This window comes from Gastrolobium bilobum, unplaced genomic scaffold (genome assembly GCF_033153095.1).
Source record: "Gastrolobium bilobum isolate Gb01-03AN ecotype WA unplaced genomic scaffold, APGP_CSIRO_Gbil_v1 utg214715, whole genome shotgun sequence".
In the NCBI taxonomy this organism is placed as follows: domain Eukaryota; kingdom Viridiplantae; phylum Streptophyta; class Magnoliopsida; order Fabales; family Fabaceae; genus Gastrolobium; species Gastrolobium bilobum.
In genome coordinates, this window is record NW_026898794.1 from 31143 (window position 1) to 54189 (window position 23047).

Sequence of the window (23047 nt, forward strand, 5' to 3'; positions counted from 1 at the left end):
ATTGGGCAGGTTTGCCACGTGAAACACGCCTCCTTTAGACGTGTCTCTCTCCTGACTCACGCCCTATGTGAGAGTGTCTCCCTCCAGATGGTCACGCCCCAGAGCGTGTTTGGGTGCTATACTTGTGTAAATATATTCAAAATGACTATATTTGCGTAATTTGTTATTAAAAAAGAAATATTTAAATTTTTTTGCGTAAATTTTTCAGTGAAACGCTATTTACATGATATGTTAAAAGAATAACATAATATAAAAATAAAAGAGTATATGAGTTGAAATGTTTCTTGACATATAACAAATAATCCACTTGCTTGCCTTATGCTAAAAGATGTGATATAGACTATGCGTCAATGATGCAAGCAGAGAGTTGCACGACAGATCAGCCAAAATAACTATAAACATAAGACAAAAGCATGGTAAAATGAAAGGTTGATACATGTTCAACCAATAGTCTAGACTGAAATGTTTACGGTTTACCATCCTTAAAATGTTAAATATGTTGTAATCCCTAAACTTTTTTCTCTGACTAACACTTCTCAGGCATTTCATCAAACAATTTCATCGCAACAAGCAGGTAAGCACATCTCTGCAAAGGGTATCTTCCTCGAACACCCTTTTGGAAGATTCAACACTAGAACACTCAAAGTACGTGGATTTTATTAACATTTTCTCTCTCTATAATGTGATTATCTTATTCTGATGACACTGTGACCCAAACAAAAAAATTTGCTATAAAAATAAAAATATTAAACGCTATCAAATATAATCATGAGAGGCTTGTTCTATCAAATCTGAAAGATGGAGCAGTTACAATGTTCCACGATATATATAACTGTCAAGGCTGTAATTTTGAGAATTGATTGAAATGAATACTCGAGAGATTTATGTTATCTGCTATAGCTACTGCTATAGTAGAAAGGGGTAGGATAATGTAACAACCAATTAGTGTTACGATCAATCAATTTCACCGTTAGATCGACTATATTGATCCAATAGTTATATTTATTTCGACCTTTGTATGGTTATGATTTCCCATATTTCATGTTTTCGCATGAAATATGGGAAATCATAACCATACAAAAGTAAAAATAAATATAAAGTATTAAATATGGAAAATCATAACTATACAAAAATAGAAATAATTATAATTTTTGGATCAACATATTTAACGATGAAATTGATTGGTAGTAATAATAATTGGTTGTTACAATATCCTTCCTCATTAAAAAGTTTCAATAATTAAAATCTTCAAAGAAGTAGGTTAGTCTATAACAATGTTATCAGAGTCATTGATCAGGCCGAGTCACTGGTTCAACCGATGGGTCATCAATTGAACTGCACAACTGGTGTTATTGTATAAAAACTTATATTTTATACATAAAAATTCATAAAATATTCAAATACATGTAAAAAGTTGTTATACTGTGCTGCAAGCCTACATAGTTTTTGTAAGGATAAAAAAAAATCATATATGGGAACCACATACAATTCCTTTATCAAGTATCCTTAACTAACCATGTTTAATAATTATAAGGCATTTACCAACAACCCTTATCATAAAAATGGATTTGTAAGGAATTAATATGTCACCGTCTCTTAATTTACTGCTCCGCAATTTGCTTCAGTCTTAGAAGCTGAAATTTGAGGTCACTATAGGAGAGTATACTATTAGCAAACAAAGATACAAAAGTTTTTTAAAGGAGTTCCACACTTTTTTCGGACAAGACCAGACAACTTTAGTTTTTGTTTTTTTTTTCTTAATGCATGACCCACCGATTTTCATGAGAATTGGTCATCGTTTTTTACCATGTTTTGATTGGTTTTGACCGAGTCTAATAGGTTTGCCAAGTTTTGAGTCGACCCGACCGGTTCGAGTCGGGTCTAATAACACTGGTCTAGAATTGACAGCAAATTTGTGGAAAATGATTTACGATATCCTCTAAAAATTGCTTAGGCATAAAGAGGCATCAAAAATCTACACATATTAAAAAATTACGACCCATTTATTGCATTAAATATATAAAATATTTTCAATTAAATATATAATGAACACTTCGCTTCTACTTACATAGAAATTTTTTTTTTGTCATACTCACTTAAAAGTAAGTAGGTCCCAATAAGCAACCTCATTTTTTCTCTCTTATGGTTATAATGGGGCTCGCTCACTTTTATGTGAGTATGACAAAAAATTTCTTTGTAAAAGTAGAAACATTAAACCCTTTCTTAAAATGAATATGTAAGTTTGAACTAAAAAATCAAAAGAATTACATAAATTTTGTGATTCTGATATTACCATATTAACTAGTAATTATTTTTGAACAGATATTTTAAATTCACTAAAAATAAAAATAAAAATTAACAGACATGAAACTTATAAACTAAGTATATTAAAATTTAATTTACATATATTCTTAAAAAATATATTAAAATATAAATTATTTTAAATTATAAATAAGATGTATATAATTATGTTTTTTGACCATTGTGCCCATTATTAATTAAAAAATAACCAATTTCCCTGGTCCTAACATTTTCCTCCATCTGCCTCTGTTTAGTCGATTACAACACGTATATAATCGATTACACATTTAAAATAGCTTTAACCGATGATCCATAATGTAATCGATTACATCACGAGTTGTAATCGATTCAAAACCAAAAATTTGATTGTTGGCCACGTGCTGTAATCGATTACACCATGTATTGTAATTGATTACATCACAACCATAAACTCAATAAATAAATGTCTCGATGAAATGTCTCAATGGTCTAGTGATATTTCCAAAAAACAAAAACCTATGATAGACAGCCTTGTCAGTATAAACTAGACGTTATTCAAAACATTCATCTATATCAAGCTTGAAAACAAAACCAACATTACGATGTGTTGTGTATGTCAGGCAATTGGACAAGAATGCATGCAATTTATCTCAATCACCAAATAACTTCACAAGGGCCTTCATTTTTGCCTTCCAAGCCTTTCTGTAGGTTACATTGTATTCATAGAGATGTTTTATCCTTTCTTGTATCAGAACTGATTTTAAAGCTAGATCTTCCCTTACTATACCTAAAAAAATAAAACAAATTCTCAATATTGTCAATAGACATTTTTCACTAAATAAATAACATACACAAACCATCTGTAACTGCACATCAGAACAAAACATACTCATAATAGCAGCACGTATAACCTCTGAATCCAGCTATTTATGATCTCAACCAAGACCCTAGTTACGACAGGTGTGATCTTTACCTAGCTTACGGACCACCAACTATTTCCATTCTTGGGCAGGATTGCCCTCACATACCAAGGACAACCGTCAGCATGGTTTTGACACTTCATCACAAACCTATGCTCATCGCTTTTTTCAACTACGGTTGTACGGTGACCCTTCATGCAATATAATTTCACAGCATGTTGCTTTTCAAATTTGGAACAAAACTCTAAATACACATATAATAGATCACCTAAATGTCAACCACCATGCAAGCTATCATCACCACATATCATCCTTATCTCATCATAAGGTAGGGGTGTCAAAACGGGTTGACACGACACGAATTTGACACGACACGAATACATCAACACGAACACGACACGAATTTTTGTTCGTGTCAAAATCTTCAACACTGACACGACACGAATTTTTTGCGTGTTGATACGACACGACACGAATAACACGCAAAATAGGGGTCAAAACGGTAATTGACAATAAAATTTAAAAAAAATGGTTCAAAATTAAAAAAATAATAATAATAATAATAAAATAATAAAAATAAAATAATTAAAAAAAATATGGGTCGACACGAACATGAATACCTCAACACGAACACGACACAAATTTTTTTACGGGTTAACCCGAACACGAATTTTTGTGTCGTGTCGCGGGTCGACCCACGTGTTATAACCTATATTGACACCCCTATCATAAGGTGCGCCCAATTAATGAAGGAATAATGCGAGCTTTTATTTCAAAATTGCTCAATCTTAGGCCCTACATCTAAAGCATGATATTTTTATCAGAAGTAATAACAACACGAATATCAAACGTTAAATAAATATTTAAATTTACTAACTTACCACTACTAACTAGGTCAACATGAAGTGGTGTTATAGCCGGGGAACTCAAGTTTACTGGGTTCGTGTTAGCATCAAAATCACTCTTCACGTTAGTATATGAGGTGTCACCTAGTGGAATAACACTCTTAGGTTCTCCTTTCTCATCGCTATTCATATTATCCTTCTTATCATCCTCCTCTCCCTCCCTCAATGTTATATATGACTTAACACTTTTGCAGGTGCAGATAAACCTACAGCTCCGTCTTCTTAACCAAAATGTTCTGGAGTTTTTGTATGCATGGGTAAAGATGAAGACTAACCAGAATCAACTTCAACAAATATCTCAATAAGATTTTGAAGTTTTCAATCAGCAATTGCATCTACGACACATTCCACATCTTTATCATCACATATATCATTACTAATGTAGTATATAGCATCCTTACCAACTGTAGTCTCTACCTTGGCTATTAACCCATGAATGCATTAGCTGCCTTGTAGCCCCAATTTTTGATAAATTCTTCCCTTGAGCTTATTGTATGTAGTGCCCCATTTGATTTTCATCATTTTCATCATTTTCATTTCTCCTTCAAATTGGACACCATTGAGACCTTCAAAATACCTCCCATTATGGGAGATAATTGTAACATAGGTGTTTAAACTTAAGCTCATCTGTCACATGAAATTGAGAGTAGGGTTTGGTTTGGTTTCAGATTTTACCAAAAAATTGGAATACATAAGTGTAATGACAATGACTTAACAAGATTAAGGCTTTGGAGATAGTGGGATAAAATAGTTTCTTGATGGGTTGGATTAGAAATGAGAAATGAGAGAGATTTTGGTATAAAAAAGGTATAAGTGAAATGAGACTGAGACATTTACATATAGGGTTTCTGGTTGTGATGTAATCGATTACAATACGTGTTGTAATCAATTACATCACGTGGCCAACAGTCAAATTTTTGGTTTTGCAATCGGTTATAACCCGTGATGTAATCGAATCATCAGTCAAAGCTATTTTTGAAAGTGTAATCGATTATATACGTGTTGTAAATGATTAAACAGGCGAAGATGAGTGAAAAGGTTTGGACCAGGGAAAAATTTATTATTTTTAATTAATAAAGGGCACAATTTTCAAAAAGCCTATATAATTAGCTTAAAATAATTTAAATTTAAAAGTATTGTTGAGAATGACATATAGCATTTTCTAGAAAAAGAAGACTAAGAGATTAAATCTCTCTCAAAATAATAATACAATGTAATTTAATATTATTGTAAAATAAATATAGATAATAGGAGAAAAATATAGAGATAAGAGAGAGACCATAGGAATATATTCTTGTTATATTATCTTTCCATTTGATGTTTTGTACATGCCTCTATTGATAGGCTAATAAGACAAGTACGGTTACAATATGATAAATGACCACATACTTCTTCAGTGGTTACAGAACATTCAACGATCATAACAGTCATGGACAGCCAACAATCATATTATTTATAACATTCCCCCTTGGATGTCCAATGATCCTATTGAAAAGAAATACATATCGGAGGTCGCCTCATTAAAAACCTTAATAGGAAAACCTAATGGGACAAAATCATGGTTAAGGAAAAAAAAGTGTGGCACATATTTAACTCCCCCTGATGCTAACAGTATTTAATATCTTTGAGTTTATGCATCTCGATCTTGTATCAAAGCTTCTCAAAACTTGAAGTAGGTAATTCCTTGGTAAATAAATCTGCTAAATTATCACTTAAACGAATTTGTTGAACACCATGAAATAATTGTGCTTCCACTTGTGATCTCTAACCATATCTTTCCATTTGCTTGCTTTTGCATAGATTCCAACTAACTGTACATGATGCCCATCATGGATTAGATCCAACTGTATTAACTTATTACCAATTTTTTATCCCATTTCCACAAATCCATGAATCTTACATGCATCACGTAGTGTTGCCCAAAGTACAGGGTAAGGTGTAACCCGACATTGTGTCAATCAATTGAATGGATTCATCTATTAAACCAGCACGAGCCAGGATATCATGCTCCAACCCATCTTCCAAGAGTCCATTTTGGACATACCCCATTGTCACGATGCTTCAAGAGAAAACATCTCTGTCTGGCATTTCATCAAACACCTTCTCCGCAACACGAATCTCTCTATTTCTCACCAAACCAGCAAAGATGGAGTTCCAGGTGACCACATTTTTGCAAAAGGTATCTTCCTCGATCACCCTTTTTGAAGATTCAACGCTAGAACACTCAAAGTATGTGTGAATAAACGCATTCCGAACGATGCCAGCAATCTGAGCATAACCACATGGGTATGAACCTGAACCCATTCTGCCATGTCCAAGGCTACTCGTGATGCACACGTGCAACACAATGGTGATGGCATGCTGGTTAGGCTTTAGCAAAAGACGCCGTGTGAAGGAGTATAGTCCAAGGGACAGAGAAGGCCACGAGTTTCCCTTAGGTGGTGTTTGGTTGACGATTTTTTCAAGCTTTCCTATGCAAATGAAGCAAGCAATCCAGAAAGCAAGCGTTTGGTTCAACAGATTCACTCAAAATCCCCAGCCATCCTATTTGCATTGCATTTCCAATTTGGTCTTCGAATGATAGCTTTCTTCACTGTTTAGAAAGAGTTGTGGGAGGTGGTTTTATGTGAAAAGCCAGGTAAACCACTTTTTAACAATTTCTTCCAGACCATTATACCATCTGTTTTCTTCTTGTCCAACTCCCGCTCTTCATTGAACAAGGTAGCATGGGGATCTAATTTCCTGTCCTTGTCTTTTCCAAGAATATGAAGCATCGGTGGGGAGGAAACACCATTATACCCTCTTTACGGGTAAAGGGCAGCTTGACTGATTGAAATTTTTTTAAAAACAAGGTTATTTTCGTAATATCAATTATTTTCCCCATCTATTTTTTACCAAAAGCCAAACATAGACTTTACAAAAGTTACCTAATTTTCCCAGTAAAATTTTTCTCAACCAAACAATTTTTTTTATATTTTCCTACCAAATTCACTTCCCAACCATTTCCCTAATAATCACATTTCCATATTATTCATAAAAATTTCTCCTCAACCAAACGCCCCCTTAAAGTGGCAACGAATCATTGTGTTACTAAAAAAAAGACATTAATAAATACAAAATAAATATTTTAAAAAAATAATTTAAATACAATCTCAAAAACCTATTAAAATATAAAATATTTGAAATTACAAAAAAGATGTCTATAATAAACATAAAAGAATTTGAATTTAAAAAAAAATTGAGAATGACATATCATTTTTTTTAAAAATGTAGGGTAAGAGATTAAATCAGTCTCAAAATAATACAATGTAGTTTAGGGCTCGTTTGATGGACAATATATGATAGGAATGAATATATTAAGTGTATAATAACATATGAGTCTGATAAGCTCATATCATATCATATGTTTGATGTGCAATAGATAAGTTGTCTGATAGGATAATGTTATCTTGTTCAGTGTTTAAGGTGAATCATATAATGTCATAATATGATATAAATAAGCCAAAATATCCTTTTTAACAGAATTTTATATGATTTTTAAATTTTGATTTTAAAACTTCTTTAACTTATTTACACATTAGCTCTTATTTCAAATTATTAAAAAATTTAAAAGTCATAATTTCAAATAAAAAATATTAAAATACATAAATAATATATAAAAAAATTAAAATAAAAAAAGTATGTACTTACGAATAAATTTTTAAAAATTAAATTTTAAATTGATTATCAATATTGGTGGCCGGTGGCTAATGACAACAGTTGATGGTGGTGGCAGCTGGTGCGGTGGATGGCCGTTTAAATTGGTGGAGGTATTCGTTCTGGGGGCAGGTGGCAATGAGTGGTGGTGACGGTGTTGATGATAGCCGATGATAATTGTTGTGACTAACTAATAGAGGTGACAAATGGTGGTAGTGATGGTTAGGGTGGCGATGACCAATGTCAATGGTGGCGATGGTTGGTGCGATGATAGCAGGAGAGGGTGGCAGCTTTGGCCCTTACCGATGTCAATTGTGATGGTTGGCCAATGGCAATGACGATTGGTGCTTGGTGGTTAGGAGTGGTGGTGGCGGTAGCCAATGACGATGGTGGTGGTGGTTGGTGCGATGGTGGCAAGTGGGAGTGATGGTGGGTGGTGGCAGCAATGCTGACATGCATGGTGGCAATTGTAGGCGCTAATTGGTGGTGGTGGCTAGTGGTGATGGGGTTATTAGGGATGTTGTAGCCGGTGACAATGGAGATGGCTAATACCTCATAGCTACGGTGGTGACTTGCTGACCGACAGTGGCGATAATGGCACCTGATGGTGGCAAGGCCTGACCTTCCCAACAATGTTCGCAGAGAAGAGCATACAACTATATTTTGTATAAGGGAATATAACATTTACTATCTTATGTTATCCACTCATAACTTGAGTCCCTCTTAGGATAAATTATCCTCTTGCAGGTAGGCTAGTGAAACACGTTGATGGAAAACTTAAGAGTCAACTGCAATGTAGAGGGTGTTCCATTCTTGGAGGCAATTGCTAACTGAGACCTTACTTCTCTTCTTTACACGTTGAGACCCTCTTCGGAGAAATTATCATATTGCGTACACGATAAAACAAGTTAACATGACAAATTTAACATATCTTGTTAGTTCACCAAAAAATAAATAAAAATAGGATATAATAATCTATCATATCATATCCTCTGCTCTAACCACCAAACAAGCCCTCAATGTATAAATGTTGAATTCCCGTAATTTTTTTCTTGTCCTTTTTATGCCATGTGCTACTCTCCTCAATTATTTAGCAGCCTCCTCCCACGTGATGGGGCTCCGAGCCATGTAGTATAATTCAAGAGAGACGGGGAGCTTATACCTCCTCTATATTTGTGCTTCACCTTTACAAAAAGAAAAAGAAAACATTCTATAGTTATTGTTTTTTCTTCTAAATGGTATTACTCTCTGCTGTGTGTTATCCCTGCTATGATTATGGGGATTACACCCCTTCACTATTATGCTTTTCAACATTAGTTTATGTTCAAGAAAAAATGCATGTAGGGGCCGGTCAAAAAGTTGAGTTTGGCAAATCCAAATGTAAAATAAGAGATAAATAAATCAAGATTTCATGACCTTATTGATACAACGGGAAAAAAATTATATGTTGGTCCCGGATGAACTCAAGAGGGGGGTAAATTGAGTTTTATAAAAATAATTTGCTAATTAAAAATTAACTCAAAGCAATAAATCAAGATAAAGATAGAGAGATATTAACACAATAATTTTTACATGGAAAACCCAAAAGGGAAGAAAAACCACAGGCCCTAAAATCGAATACTGAAATTCGACGGGCAACTCCACTGTGAAATTTGTATACAAAGAGTTTTCTAGTATCCTAGTTTCCTAGTCTACCCCTTACACAAATTCCTAAACTGGTATCTTAGTTTCCCAGTACGAAATCCTAACCCTATAGGATTCTGAAACCCTATCACACAAGGGTTCTCAAGTTACTCTCAATTTCCAAGAAAAAGAGACATGTTGGTATCCCAGTTTCCCAGCACAAGAACTGGTATCCAAGTTTCCTAGTACAAACCTTCAAAAAGGTCAAAAAGAAAATTACAATTAAAGTATTTACCTCGGTGCTTCTTTTCCTTAAGCAGATACGTAATCTAAATTCCTATGGAGAAATAATCACTTTGCCAAAGGGTGAATATATGAATGAATGTTCTTGAGAAAGCTCTTCAACTGATGCACAAGAAAGAATCCTAATCTTGAAAATCTAATTCTCTCTTTTCTCTCTTGTATATTCTTCTCTCCTCTCTCTTGTATTTTTTCTTCTGTGAAATAATATGCAATGAGCCTTATTTATAATAATAACATCTTAATCTATTATGCAATGCAATCCTAATATAATCTTTGGCAAATAATATTTTATTTCTCTTACATGAAACCTAAACGATAAAATCTATCCTAAACTTTACTTGATCCCATGTTTTTCTCTCTCTTTATGATATCTTCCCTATCTTCTCCAATCTTCATGCAATCTTCAATTATCTTGAATATTGATCCCATGTTTTTCTCTCTCATAGCTAATACCTCATAGCTATGGTGGTGACTAGTGTGACACCCCGTATATATCCGGTAATGTTATCATATCATCGTGTTAAGCTGCGCTTAATTAAGATTGCGGAATATCTTTTTCTTTTCAATTATGACGTCATTATCATTACCAACTTGCTTAATTAATCAATTAATAAAACATTGCATATATGTACATTGCAAAAGACAGCTAACTGAAATACCTCATAACATAAATAACATAAGTATGTCTCTAGTCACGGAACTACAACAAGTAGGCCGGACAACCCTGATAGTTTATACAACCCAGTTAAACTTAAACATAACAGAAATCAAAGTGGCATGGACAAACCCCATGCTCACCCAAATAAGGCATCAAACCCAACATAAGTCTCAACAGCAACAACATAATAATAAGACGGAAAACATAAACAACATCAAATCCAGTCATATCAGCATAAACATCACAGCAATATCAGCTAAGCTCTGGCCTCCTGCCGCTACAGGCATCAGCCCTCAAACTACCTGAACCTGAAATAAGCGCCCCCAAACGTGGGGTGAGATCTCTAAACAAGAAATCTCAGTAAGACAATGGGTCCTCAAGGATCTTCCACCCCAAGCTCACTTACATGTGCAATATAAGTTCAAAAGCATTTTAACAATATAATTTCCAAAATAGTGCAATGCAACAGATAATCATGTCATGTGTGTCAATTCTATTTTACTGATTAGAGAAAATGCAGGAATACGTCTATTACCCACACAATATGCAAGACGCTACTTGCACCCACCCACGGGCTCACCATCTTGTATGACGCTACATACTCAGGCTTACCGACTAAGTGGAAACAACACATACATATTATAAGTCATTGCACATACCAGCTCAAAAGCATTTCAAAATATCCAAAGCATGTAACACAACATGCATATAAACCATTCCCCCATGGGGTATGGTGGAACCACAACATGGCTAAACCGAGGACACGAAAGCTTACCTTGCAAGCTAACAATCCAAGCCAAGAGTCCAACCAAAGCTCACAGTCCAAACATAGCAGAATCACAATCTGATTAGGACCAGCAGTCATATCAATAAACATAGCTCATAAGCATAAACACAAAGACAACGCTTCTCTTTTACGTTTTACGTCTTAAGGCTTCACACAAAGCCACAAGCCCTCAATCATTTGATTCTGACTTAGTCCAATTATTACAGAAGTTCAACTTCCTCAAACTAGGGTCCACAAACCCCAAACATCAGTTCTAGATGAACAGTAAGCCACTGTTCCTCGAAAACCCAGAATATCCAGATATCTGTCGGGGACATATCCGAATATCAATATCCGGATATCATATCCGGATATCCATATTCGGATATCAAAAGACCCCATATCCTGATATCAATATCTGGATATCATATCCGGATATTTCGCGACAGAATGCAGTTTCTGCATTTCGCGAAGATATCCATCCAAAGGTTCCATTTTTAACACTTCCAAACGTCAAAGCATGCATTTTTACTCTGTTCAAGGTTCATATATCAGTTGGTTACTTGTTTAACTCCTTAAACATACCAAGACACCTCTTTTAATCATCAAAACACATGATCAAAGTTGAGTCACTTATCCAAAGCTTAAAACAGAACAAAAGATTGCTCTTGGAGCTCACAACCAGCTCCCAAGATTCTGACTTGCAAAGGAAACAAAAATGGCAACAAAGCTTGGCCCTTTCTTCACAAATGAAGCTTCTTGAAGCTTCACAAGCCAAGAACAAGACTCCAACCAAGGAAAACTCAGAACAAATCCCCAAGAACCCCTTTAAAACAGAAACTCCACTCCACAACAAGGTAACAACTCACTTCCCATGATGATTTTCACTCACACCAAGTGTTTAGAAGAAGAATTCAAGAAGAAAGGTGACAACTTGGCTCACAAGAGGTGGAGGAGATGTGGTGGAAAGGTGGCTGGTTGTAACTCAGAATTTCTCACGAAGCAAGTCATAAAAATGACCTAGGATCATGTGTCATGGCCTTATATAAGCCACTTAAGTTTTAATCGTACTGTATTAACATTAATTGCTATGCTTAGCATTTTAATCCCAAACTTAGGATTCTGAACCTACTCAATTCTACAAGATTTATCATATTTTTATTATATTTTTCGCAGCACCTTTCCGGTACGCACCTTTCCATAGCCAGTATCAGTTCTGGCACCAGTTCTCATTATTTTAACTTGAAACTTGAAATCACAGTCCTACATATTATTCTAGTATATATACTCACTTTTCATAATTTTCCGGGATACTTCGCTGGTACGCACTTATACCGCTAGCAGAACCGGTATCTGCACTTTTCGTCCGAAAAACGACTTTCAGCATTATTACCCCACTTACTATAATTAATTAAGCCTCATAATAATTATTAGGGTCAATTATATAATTATTTCCTAATTTCACATAATTATTTAATTAACTTCCTTAATTAACGGTGCAGATTCTTACAACTAGCTGACCGACAGCTGCGATGGTGGCAAAGACTGACCTTCCTAGCAATGCTTGTAGGAGAAGAGCATACAACTATACTTGGTATAAGGGAATATAACCTTTACTATCTTGTGTTATCCATTCATAACTTGAGTCCCTCTTAGGATAAATTATCATATTGCATACAAGATAAAACAAGTTAACATGACAAATTTATCATATCTTGTTAGTTATAAGAGAATCTTGTATTAAGCTCATACCTTGAACCAAGTTTGAAGCCTGAACCACTTCCTGACCACTTAGGGTGAAAACTCTTCCTCTTGTTGTCGGTTGGTTTGATGAATTATGACCCTGATTCTGAGGGCATTGCCTCAACATATGTTGAGGCTTTCCACACTTAAAGCATGCACCTCTTCCTGCCAAGCATTCTCCAGCAAGGTTTTTCTTGCATTTTGGAGATACCTGAACCTGAGAATTCGTTCGACCCGCATTCTTCCTCCATCCATTGTTAGCAAAATTGTTTCCCGAGTTTTTGTGCCCGTGGAAACCTCCCTTTGCTGTTATCATCATTCCTTCTCTGATTAGAGACTGTCTTTTTCTCTTCCCTCCTCGTCTTCTTTCATGCTTGCTTCAATGTCTCTGCATCTGTTTATTAATGATGAAAAATTCCTGATTTGGTGTCCTATTATCATACTTTTTAATTCAGGTTTTAGTCCAGATTCAAATTAGTTGTCAACCATTCCTCATTAGGTTGATTCTGTACATAATTAGAATATCTGGATAATTTCTCAAATTTTGCCACATATTCTCCAACAGCCATGCTTCCTTGTTTTAGTTCAAGGAATTATATTTCTTTCCTATTTCTTTCATTTTATGGAAAATATTTTTCCAATAAGGCATATTTAAATATTGTCCAATTAATCTATGTTCTTTGACTTTGGAAATATCTTTTGGTATTTGTCCACCAGTGTTCTGCTTCTCCATTCAACAAGTATGTGGCAAAATTTACACGATGAGTATTAGGACAGTTCATTACCAAAAAAATTTTCTCAAGTTCCTTTACCCATTCCATGGCTGGCTCAGGATTACAGTTTCCACGAAAAGGGAATGGTTTATGCTTACGAAATTTTGTGAGTCCTTTGTAGTCAGAATTAGGTCCTTCTTGAGCATTGGCAGTTCTAGGTCCACTTTCACTTTCAAAAATATGGGTGTGATTTCTGGTTGCACGATCCTCCCTCGACTCCTGAATAATTTGCTGATTAGTTACAGTTTGTTCTCTAAGAGCTTCTGCCACCTAGGTAAACACATCAGTTACTGGGTTAACTTCTGGTTTAGAAGTTGAATATGTCTACCTTGTGTCTGCCATAGATATACATATGTTGTTTTATGATAGTGAGTTGATCAAGCTCATTAAAATAACTCAAAAGATGCACGATCTATAACAAAATACCAAACAACTATAATAGTCTAGGTCTTTTATTTACCTGAACCGCTGCTCTGATATCATAAAATGTAACATCCTTTAAAATTAACTCTTATAAGGAATATTACATGATTTCTTTAAATTTATGTTTTCTTTTTATGTATAAACAGTAAGAAATAAAATGGAGAGGTGTCAATGTTATTAATAAATATAAATTGATTTCTTAAACTTTACTATTAAGGATAAGAACAAGGGGTTTGCATTCATCATTTAACGTGACTACAAAAAGTTTCCACACAACATTTTGTGGAGCCCGCATTTTTTGAAGCAAAAAAAAAAAGGCTACGGCACGAAAAACGAATCTCTATAACATAACACAATCACTTTTCCTACAACATAACTTTTATAAACTCCTAAGAACAATTAAAAAGAACTATATAAACATCTACCAGCGTCACTTTATACATAACATTAAGTCAGGTACATTGTGAAATTATTTTACACTGGTCCTACATTCTACTATATATTACATCACTAACTTATATTTTACATCCTGGCATCACATAATTATACAATACAAAAGTCTTATCTTAATCTAGTCTATAGGTGTAGGTCTCAACACTTTCAGCATAGAATATTATAGCAGCTCCTTGATTTCCTACTACAACATAGAATTCCATGCGATCATCGTAAGAGTAAACATTGATACTCTGTAACACCCCGTATATATCCGGTAGTGTTATCATTACATCGTATTAAGCTACGCTTAATTAAAAATATGAAATATTCTTTTTCTTTTCAATTATGACATCATTATCAATTACCAACTTGATTACTTAATCAATTTCATAAAATATCGTGTGAATGTAAATTGCAATAAGACTTCTACTAAAATACCTCAATATAACATATAAAGTGAGTATCTAAGTCACGGCATTACATCACGTAATCCGGACAATATCCTGATACACTAATACAACTCTAATAAAAGCAAGACATAACAAGTCTACGTGGCATGGACAATCCCCATGCTCACCAAATCAATAGCGTCTCAACAAGATAATCCAAAATCATAACATGAAGCTAAAAGCATAAAAACAGCAAGCATATCCAGCATCCAACATATCAGCATATAATGTCATCATTATCTAACTCAGCTCTGGCATACTGCCGCCTGAGGTCTCAACATTACCTGACCCTGAAATAAGCATTCCCCAAACGTGGGGTGAGATCTCTAAACCAGAAATCTCAGTAAGACAAGGGGTCCTCAAGGATCTTCCACCCCAAGCTCACTTATATGTGCAATATAAGTTCTAAAAGCATTTACATCAATATAAGTTCCAAAACTATGCAGTGCAATAGATATTCATGCCATGTGTGTTTATCATTATTCTACTAGCCAGAGAAATGCAGGAATACGTCTATACCTACATGTAGTACAAGGAACACCGCTTGCACCTCACCCACAGCCTCACCATCTTGTATGTACCACATACTCAGGCTTACCGTATAGGTGGAACACCACATGCATATCATAAAGGCACTAGCATATAACAGCTCAATAGCATTTCCAAAACATCAAAAGCATGTAACACAGCATGCATATAACCATACCCCCATGGGACATGGTGGAACCACAACATGGCTAAACCGAGGACACGAAAGCTTACCTTGCAAGCTCATTATCCAATGCCAAGAGTCCTCACAGCTTAAGTCCAACACACAGCAGATCACAATCTGATTTAGGACCAGCAAGTGTATCAACATACATAGCTCAAAAGCATTAACATAAAGACTACATTCTCCTTTAATGATTTACGTCTTAAGGCTTCCAACAAAGCCACAAGCCCTTAATCACATGATTCTGACTTAGTTCATTAATTACAGAAGTTCAACTTCATCACTCTAGGGTCCACAAACCCCCAATAGCCTACTGTACACATAACACAGCTACTGTTCTTCGAAATCCCAGAATATCCGGATATTCCTCGGGGCATATCCGGATATGCAATATCAGGATATCTCACTGACCATATCCGGATATACAATATCCGGATATCCAGATTTCCATATCCGGATATCCAATATCCGGATATCCAAATCTCTTATCCGGATATCAAATATCCGGATATTTCACGGACAGATATCCAGATATTTCACGACAGAATGCAGAAACTGCATTTCGTGAAGATATCCTTCCAAGGTTGGGTTTTTACCGATTATAAACACTTAAACATGCATTTCTAGGTGTGTTTGACATACCCACCGTTAAGTTATCATCTTTTAGCCTTTAGATGCATCAAGGTTCCATTTTTAAGCATAAAACTCAAGTTAAAATTTGATGATCATACCACAATCCTAAAACAGAGGATGGAGATGCTCTTGGAGCTCACCAACAGCCCCTCAACTACTGACCACACAGGGTGTGCAAAAATGGAAGACAAGCAAGGCTCTTTCTCACCAAAGGTGGCTCCTTGGACCTCAAAAATGAAGCACAAGGTTCACTTACTCCACCAACCCAAAGTCAGCCCCCAAAACTCCCTCAAGCTGACCTCCTTACTCAGAAACAGCACCACAAACCCCTTCCCAAAGGTGACTCTCCCTCACACAAGTGTTTAAGAGAAGCTTTCAAGGAAGAGAAAGCCTCAAAGCTCAAGAAATGGTGAAGGAAGGGATGAAACAGTGACACAATCAGACCAGCCACCAAAACCCATGAAGAAGAGGCAGTTTTCTAGGGCATTGTGCCCTTAGTAAGTGTATATATAGCCACTTAACAATTAAACACGCAGTATTAACTTTAATTTCTACGCTTAGCATTTTAATCCCAAACTTTGGATTCTTAACCTACTCAATTTACAAGAATTATCATATTTTTCTGAGCACCTTTCTGGTACGCGCTTTTCATAGCCAGTATCAGTTCCTGGCACCAGTTCTCATTATTTGGACTTGAAGCTCGTTTTACAAGTCCTATATATTATTCTAGTAATTATCATGCACTTACATTAATTTTCTGGGATACTTTTCTGGTACGCATTTATACCGACTAGCAGAACCGGTATCTGCACTCTTTTTTTTTCCGAAAAGCGACTTTCAGCATTCTGAATCACTTACTATAATTATTAAAGCCTCTTAATAATTATTAGGGTCAATTATGGAATCATTTTCTAATTTTGCATAATTAATTAATTAAATACCTTATTTAACGGTGCTAGTTCTTATATACTCCATCCTTCACCTAACAAGCTTAGGCTAGGCATTATAATTCTCTGGAAAGATTAGCACAGAACAAAAACATAGGTGACATAAATCTCAGTAATATTGAGGTTTTATAACTATAACCAGATCCAGCTGTAATAACGAAAAATACCATTCTCTCATATAATTTCATAAAATGAAATAATATAACAAATAATGCATTGTGTAATATTTAACTGAAGCTAAATAATTTTCCAACTTTGTGGTTCTCTGCATATGAAAGGTTTATTGTGGAGGAGCTCAAGCCACGATAAGGCATCCCTGATCATAAAATTATCTAAACTCAAATTCTGTGGGTCAGTTCATAGCAGTCTTCATTAGTTAAAATTACATATTCTTTTCGTATTTATTTGGTACCAAACAATTCATCAACTTGATAATCAGTTGTTGAAGAGAAATAAAATTTAAAAGAAAACCAATATACTGCAAAAGAATAAAATCAAAGAATAAACTCAAACAGAAGAATATATAAAGAAAAGAGTTCGGTAAGATGACAGAGGAATTAAAATTAAACATCGTTTTTGTAAAATGATTGAAAAAAACACACACACGAGAGAATGTTTTTAAATCTCTCAATATTACCTTCTTTGTTACCTTCCCTACACTTCCTTCTTTTCTTTTGATCTCTCTTTGCTTCCGGTTTCTCGCTTTCTTTTTCTCCCTGTTTTTTCTTTTCTCCTCTTTTACGGTTAGCAACATTTATATATAGAGAGAGAGACTTGCTTACGTTCTCTGAGTAATTATTGTATTTTTGTTACATTATTTTTTGATAAACTACTTTTGTTACATTTTAACAAAACTAATTATATCTAGTTAAATTCTAACTAGGTAATTATTATTTCTCAGAAAACAACTAACCACGTAATCATCAACGTAAATATTTCTAGATGAATCTTGTAAGCATTTTGCTGGGGTGCTTCCATGTTTTCTGTCATGTGTTTTATATGTATGAAGTTTATTTGTTTTTGGTAGTTTATTTATATATACATATATCTACATTTATTTATTTATCAGTTTATTATATTTTTATTATTATTTATTTTATTAGTATTATATTGCTTTTATATTTACTATTTATTTATATTTTATTGTTTAATAATTATTTTATAATTATATATATATATATATATATATATATATATATATATATATATATTCAAGTTAATTGTGCTTGAATAGCGCTCAATACCTCTAATTTGGGCATTGGAAACGTTGCCTCAGTGCTGTCAGCTTAAATTTTTATTATTATTTTTAAAATTTGAATATTACACATAACAGTTGACAGATTAGGACATGCGGACACATTTAAACATGAACTTTACCTTTTAAAATTAAAGTCCAGCTCAACTTGATCCGTTAACGTCCCTAAGTGTGAGTTCATAAATAATACGAAAAGATTCAGAAAGCGCAACAATTAATAATGATAAGCGGAAACTAAAAATTGTCACATGCAATGGAAAACGGTGTGGTAAGGAAGATTTGACTATATATAAAAGGTTTACTTCAACTGAATAATATAAAGGAAAAATGTGTATCATTCTAAAGGATATAAAGTTGTGTCATTTTAAGTGAGAGAAAGAGATAGATAAAGGAAGAGAGAGAGTGGACAAAAAAATATAAAGGTGTGAGTCTCACTTCTTCGTGAGAGTGAAAGAATATAAGTTATTTCATTTAAAAAGACAAACACTTTTCCCGTAATATAATAATATAATTTAAGGGACGAGCCTATTTTCAATGATCCACTAGTAAGTCTTTTTTAACTTAAAAATGTTAGGTAGGTTATTTTTTTATTTCTATTATGTACAGATTGTACTCGCGTAGCTGTAGTACTGACTTTTCGCAACTCATAACTTTAATTTATTAGTTAATTAGTAATGTTAACAGTTATATAAGGGGATGATTTGTTATTGTTATAGTTAACAGTTCAAATTGATGCTAGCTATCTCTTATATAATTAAATTCTTCCTTGCCACGTTTCTCCCCACACCGTTTTCCATGGCATGTGAGAATGCATCCCTCAAGCTTGACATGAAAGAAGTTGTGCTTGTGAAACCATCAAAACCCACACCTTTTTCAGTTCTTTCTATGTCTACACTAACAATAGACCCGACCTTAATAGTCTTTGTCAAACCGTTCATGTATATAGATCAGCAAATCATGATACCCCTAATGGCCAAGTACTAGACCCTGTTCATGTGGTCAAAGAAGCACTCTCAAAAGCTTTGCTTTATTATTATCCTCTTGCAGGTAGGCTACTGAAACACGTTGATGGAAAACTTAAGAGTCAACTGCAATTGTGTTCCATTCTTGGAGGCAATTGCTAACTGCGACTTTACTTCTCTTCTTTACACGTTGAGTCCCTCTTCGAAGAAATTATCATATTGCGTACACGATAAAACAAGTTAACATGAAAAATTTATCATATCTGGTTAGTTTATCAAACAATAAATAAAAATAGGATATAATAATCTACACTAACGTACGGACACGCTGATCAGAAAAAATTTTGCGTGCCGGACACGTGTCACACACGGACACGCTCGGACACGCGTCCGACACGTGGTCAACATTTGGGGACACGCGGTCAACTTTTTCAGACACGCGGTCAACGCTAGGACACACTCGGACACTTTTTTTTTTATTAATCTTAATTTTATTTTGTTAACTAAATATAAAAGAAATAATTTATAAATTAATTTTTTTTTGTTATGAAATTTGACATGAAAAATTAACAAAGTACGAAAAATTATTTATATTTATATTTATGTTATGAAATTTAAATATTTGATTGGTTATATGACTTATTATGGACTCATATATGTATTAAATATAAATTATATTATATATATTAAAAAATTTATTTAATATCAAAATGTGTCCCAACGTGTCCAAATATGACATTTTTTAGAATTAACGTGTCAGTGTGTCGTGTCCCGTGTCCCGTGTCCGTGCATCATAGATAATCTATCATAACCACCAAACATGCCCTTAATGTAGAAATGTTGAATTCCCCTAAATTTTTTTTCTTGTCCTCTTTATGCCGTATAGGCATGTGCTACTCTCCTCAATTATTTAGCAGCCTCCTCCCACGTGATGGGGCTCTAAGCCATGTCGTATAATTCAAGTTCACCTTTACAAAAAAAAAAAAGCAAAAAAAAAAATTCCATAGTTATTGTTTTTTCTTCTGAATGGTGTTACTCTCTGCTATCCCTGCTATGTTTATGGGGCTTACACCCCTTCATTGTTATGCTTTTCAGCAGTAGTTTATGTTCAAGAAAAAATGCAGGGAGGGGCCGGTCAAAAACTTGAGTTCGGCAAATCCATTACATGTAAAATAAGAGATAAATAAATCAAGATTTAATGACCTTATTGATACGATCAATATCAATATCAATATGAACAGCACCTTTAATTCAAGTTAATTGGAGTCGGTGGTGGTAGATAAACTCAAAAATAGATAAGATAAAAGACAAGAAAGGGATCATGACCTTATTGATACAATGGGAAAAATAAATTTATATACTCAATTTCTCTTTGCATTGAATTGAATCAAATACCAAGAGGTGTTAATTAATGTAGGTACACTTAGAACACGTATGATATTCCATTCTTTATACGAAAACATAATAGGAAACTGTACTAAAATTTATTGGTTAAACGGATTTTTTTACTGGTTTTATTTTATATTATGTTATCTGGATATACATTAAATTTATGAATCTTTGTGAAATTATTAGTTTTGTTGATCGTATATTCTATTTTAATAAATTTTTGTTATCTTATTTTTTTAACATGTTAAACCAGACTTTTATTTTTTATAAATAATTCAGGAAATTCATAACAGTTAACAGATTAGGACATACTGACATATTTAAACACAGTCTTTGCCTTTAAAATCAAAATATGGCTCAACTCGGTCCGTTAACCGTTATATGCGAGTTCATAAATAATACGAAAAGATTCAGAAATAGCAACAATTAATAATGATAAGCGGCAACTAAAAATTGTCACATCACATGCAATGGAAAACGGTGTGGTAAGGAAGATTTGAATATATATATATAACAGGTTTACTTCAACAGAATAATATTATTTATTAGTGACGAGCCTATTTTCAATGATCCAATAGTAAGTCTTTTTTAACTTAAAAATGCTAGGTAGGTTTTTTTTTTATTTCTATTTACAGATTTTACTAGTGTAGCTGTAGTACTGACTTTTCGCAACTTATAACTTTAATTTATTGTTAATTAGTAATGTTAACTGTTATATAAGGGGATGATTTGTTATTGTTATTGTTACCAGTTGAAAGTTGATGCTGGCTATCTCTTATATAATTAAATTCTTCCTTGCCGCGTTTCTCCCCACCGTTTTCCATGGCATGTGAGAAGGCATCCCTCAAGCTTGACATGAAAGAAGTTGTACTTGTGAAACCATCAAATCCCACACCTTCTTCAGTTCTTTCTATGTCTACACTTGACAATAGACCCGACCTTAATAGTCTTTGTCAAACCGTTCATGTATATAGATCAGCAAATCATGATACCCCTAATGGCCAAGTTCTAGACCCTGTTCATGTGATCAAAGAAGCACTCTCAAAGGTTTTGCTTTATTATTATCCTCTTGCAGGTAGGCTAGTGAAACACGTTGATGGAAAACTTAGAGTCAACTGCAACGCAGACGGTGTTCCATTCTTGGAGGCAATCGCAAACTGCGACCTTACTTCTCTTCATTACTTGGATGGCACTGATACAAAAATTACCAAACATCTGGTGTTTCATCTTTCTAATTCTCAAGAGGAAAATGGCTACCAATATCCCATGGTGTTCCAGGTAACCAAATTTCTATGTGGGGGTTTCACAATTGGAATTGGGGTGTTACACTCTATTTGTGATGGTTATGGAGCATCTCAATTCTTCACAGCCTTAGCTGAACTTGCAAGTGGAAAAAGTGAGCCCTCCGTGAAACCTGTGTGGGATAGAGAGAGACTAGTTGGAACAATAACTAAGCAACCATTGCAAAGCCCCATGGATGAGGCTTGTGCTGCAGTTTCACCGTTTCTGCCAACAACAGTTCTTATGCACGAATGCTTTAAAGTGGACAGTGAGAGCATAAGAAGACTCAAGATGAGTATGGAGAACGAAAGCTTCACAACTTTTGAATCACTTGCTGCCTATGTGTGGAGGTCAAGAGCCAGAGCCTTAAAACTGAGCTACGATGGGAAAACTATGCTAGACATCATGGTGGGAGTGAGACCGCACTTGCTGGATTCTCCTTTGCCTGATGGCTATTATGGGAATGCTATTGTGGATGCAAATGTTGTGCTAACAGTGAGGGAACTCAACGAACGACCACTATCAGAGATCGTGAAGCTCATCAAGGAGACTAAAAATGTTGCTTTTACCACTGATTATATCAGAAACACAATCAACACTTTGGAGACGAAACAAGAGGATCATAACATGGCACTCACGACTTTGACTGAGTGGAAGCATTTGGGTTTCTTGGAAAGGGTGGATTTTGGTTGGGAGGAACCTGTAAATATAATACCCGCCCCATGCGACTTGTTTCAGTCCGTGGATTTGTGCATTTTCGCGTCTCCTAATAACTTTGATCCATCAATGAAAGGAGGAGTTAGGATTTTCTCATCCCTCCCTATTGCTGCCATGCCCAAGTTCAGGGAGGAGATGGAAGCTCTCCGGTCAATTAAACCCTAGCCAGGAAGGTAA

At 34.6% G+C, this 23047-nt stretch overlaps 1 protein-coding gene across 1 annotated transcript; it reads left to right on the top strand.

Annotated features, from left to right (window-relative positions):
* The first annotated feature begins 21694 nt into the window (after positions 1-21694).
* LOC133284159 (spermidine coumaroyl-CoA acyltransferase-like) lies at positions 21695-23035 on the top strand. The gene has a single exon (XM_061481147.1). The coding sequence runs from the start codon at positions 21695-21697 to the stop codon at positions 23033-23035; it is 1341 nt and encodes a 446-aa protein (XP_061337131.1).
* The last annotated feature ends 12 nt before the right edge of the window (positions 23036-23047 follow it).